At 62.3% G+C, this 835-nt stretch overlaps 1 protein-coding gene across 1 annotated transcript in view; it reads left to right on the forward strand.

Annotated features, from left to right (window-relative positions):
* Nucleotides 1–377: 377 nt before the first annotated feature.
* Nucleotides 378–835, forward strand: part of LOC119588056 (ctenidin-3-like) — a gene marked incomplete at its 5' end in the record, with an annotated part of 1761 nt that continues 1303 nt past the window's right edge. Inside the window, 1 exon segment of the mRNA XM_037936755.1 lies at nt 378–757. Coding sequence (XP_037792683.1) covers nt 378–757 — 380 coding nt within the window.

Genomic DNA, 835 nt, shown 5'->3' on the forward strand with positions numbered 1-835 from the left:
CATTTCCGCCCGAGAACACAACGTTAAATTGAAGGCTCTTGCTCCCGGACATGCGAATGACCCCCCCCCCCCTCTGCCCAGGTCGCGGCGGCGTCGCTGGTAGCGCTGGCTTGCCTGGCGGAGGCCTCTCCTGGCGGAGGCTACGGCGGAGGTAGAGGCAGCGGCGGAGGCCACGGAGGAGGCCTTGGATTCGGAGGCCGACCCACCGGGGGCTTCGGAGACTTCGGGGGAGGCTTCGGTGGCGCCGCAGGAGGTTTCAGTAGCTTTAGCGGAGGTTTCAGCAGCTCTAGCGGAGGCTTCGGAGGCAGTCACGGCGGCGCCGGCGGAGGTTTCGGGAGTTCCAGCGGAGGCGCGGGGGGTTCTAATGTAGGTTTCGGGGCAACACAGGAGGTTTCGGCGGTTCTCAGGGAGGTTTCGGTGGCAACGCAGGAGGTTTCGGCGGTTCTCAAGGAGGTTTCGGCGGTTCTAGGGGCGGCCACGGAGGTTCAAACGCAGGATTCGGCGGAAGCACCGGAGGCTTCGGTGGCAACGCGGGTGGCTTCGGCGGTTCTCAGGGAGGTTTCGGCAGCACCGCTGGAGGCTTCAGCTCTTCAAGTGGAGGTTTCAGCAGCGCCAGCGGAGGTTTCGCCAGTGCCAGCGGAGGCTTCAGCAGCTCGAGCGGAGGTTTCAGCAGCTCGAGCGGAGGTTTCGGTGGCGCCAGCGGAGGTGGAAGCGGCGGCAGCGTGGGAGCTTCACCAAGTGGCAGCGGGAGTGTGCCGTACGTAACTACATTTAATTCTTTAATTATATTCGACAATAATTAAAATGAAATGCGGCACTTCTAAATAGCAAGTAA

Source organism: Penaeus monodon, chromosome 23, assembly GCF_015228065.2.
Source record: "Penaeus monodon isolate SGIC_2016 chromosome 23, NSTDA_Pmon_1, whole genome shotgun sequence".
NCBI classification, from domain to species: domain Eukaryota; kingdom Metazoa; phylum Arthropoda; class Malacostraca; order Decapoda; family Penaeidae; genus Penaeus; species Penaeus monodon.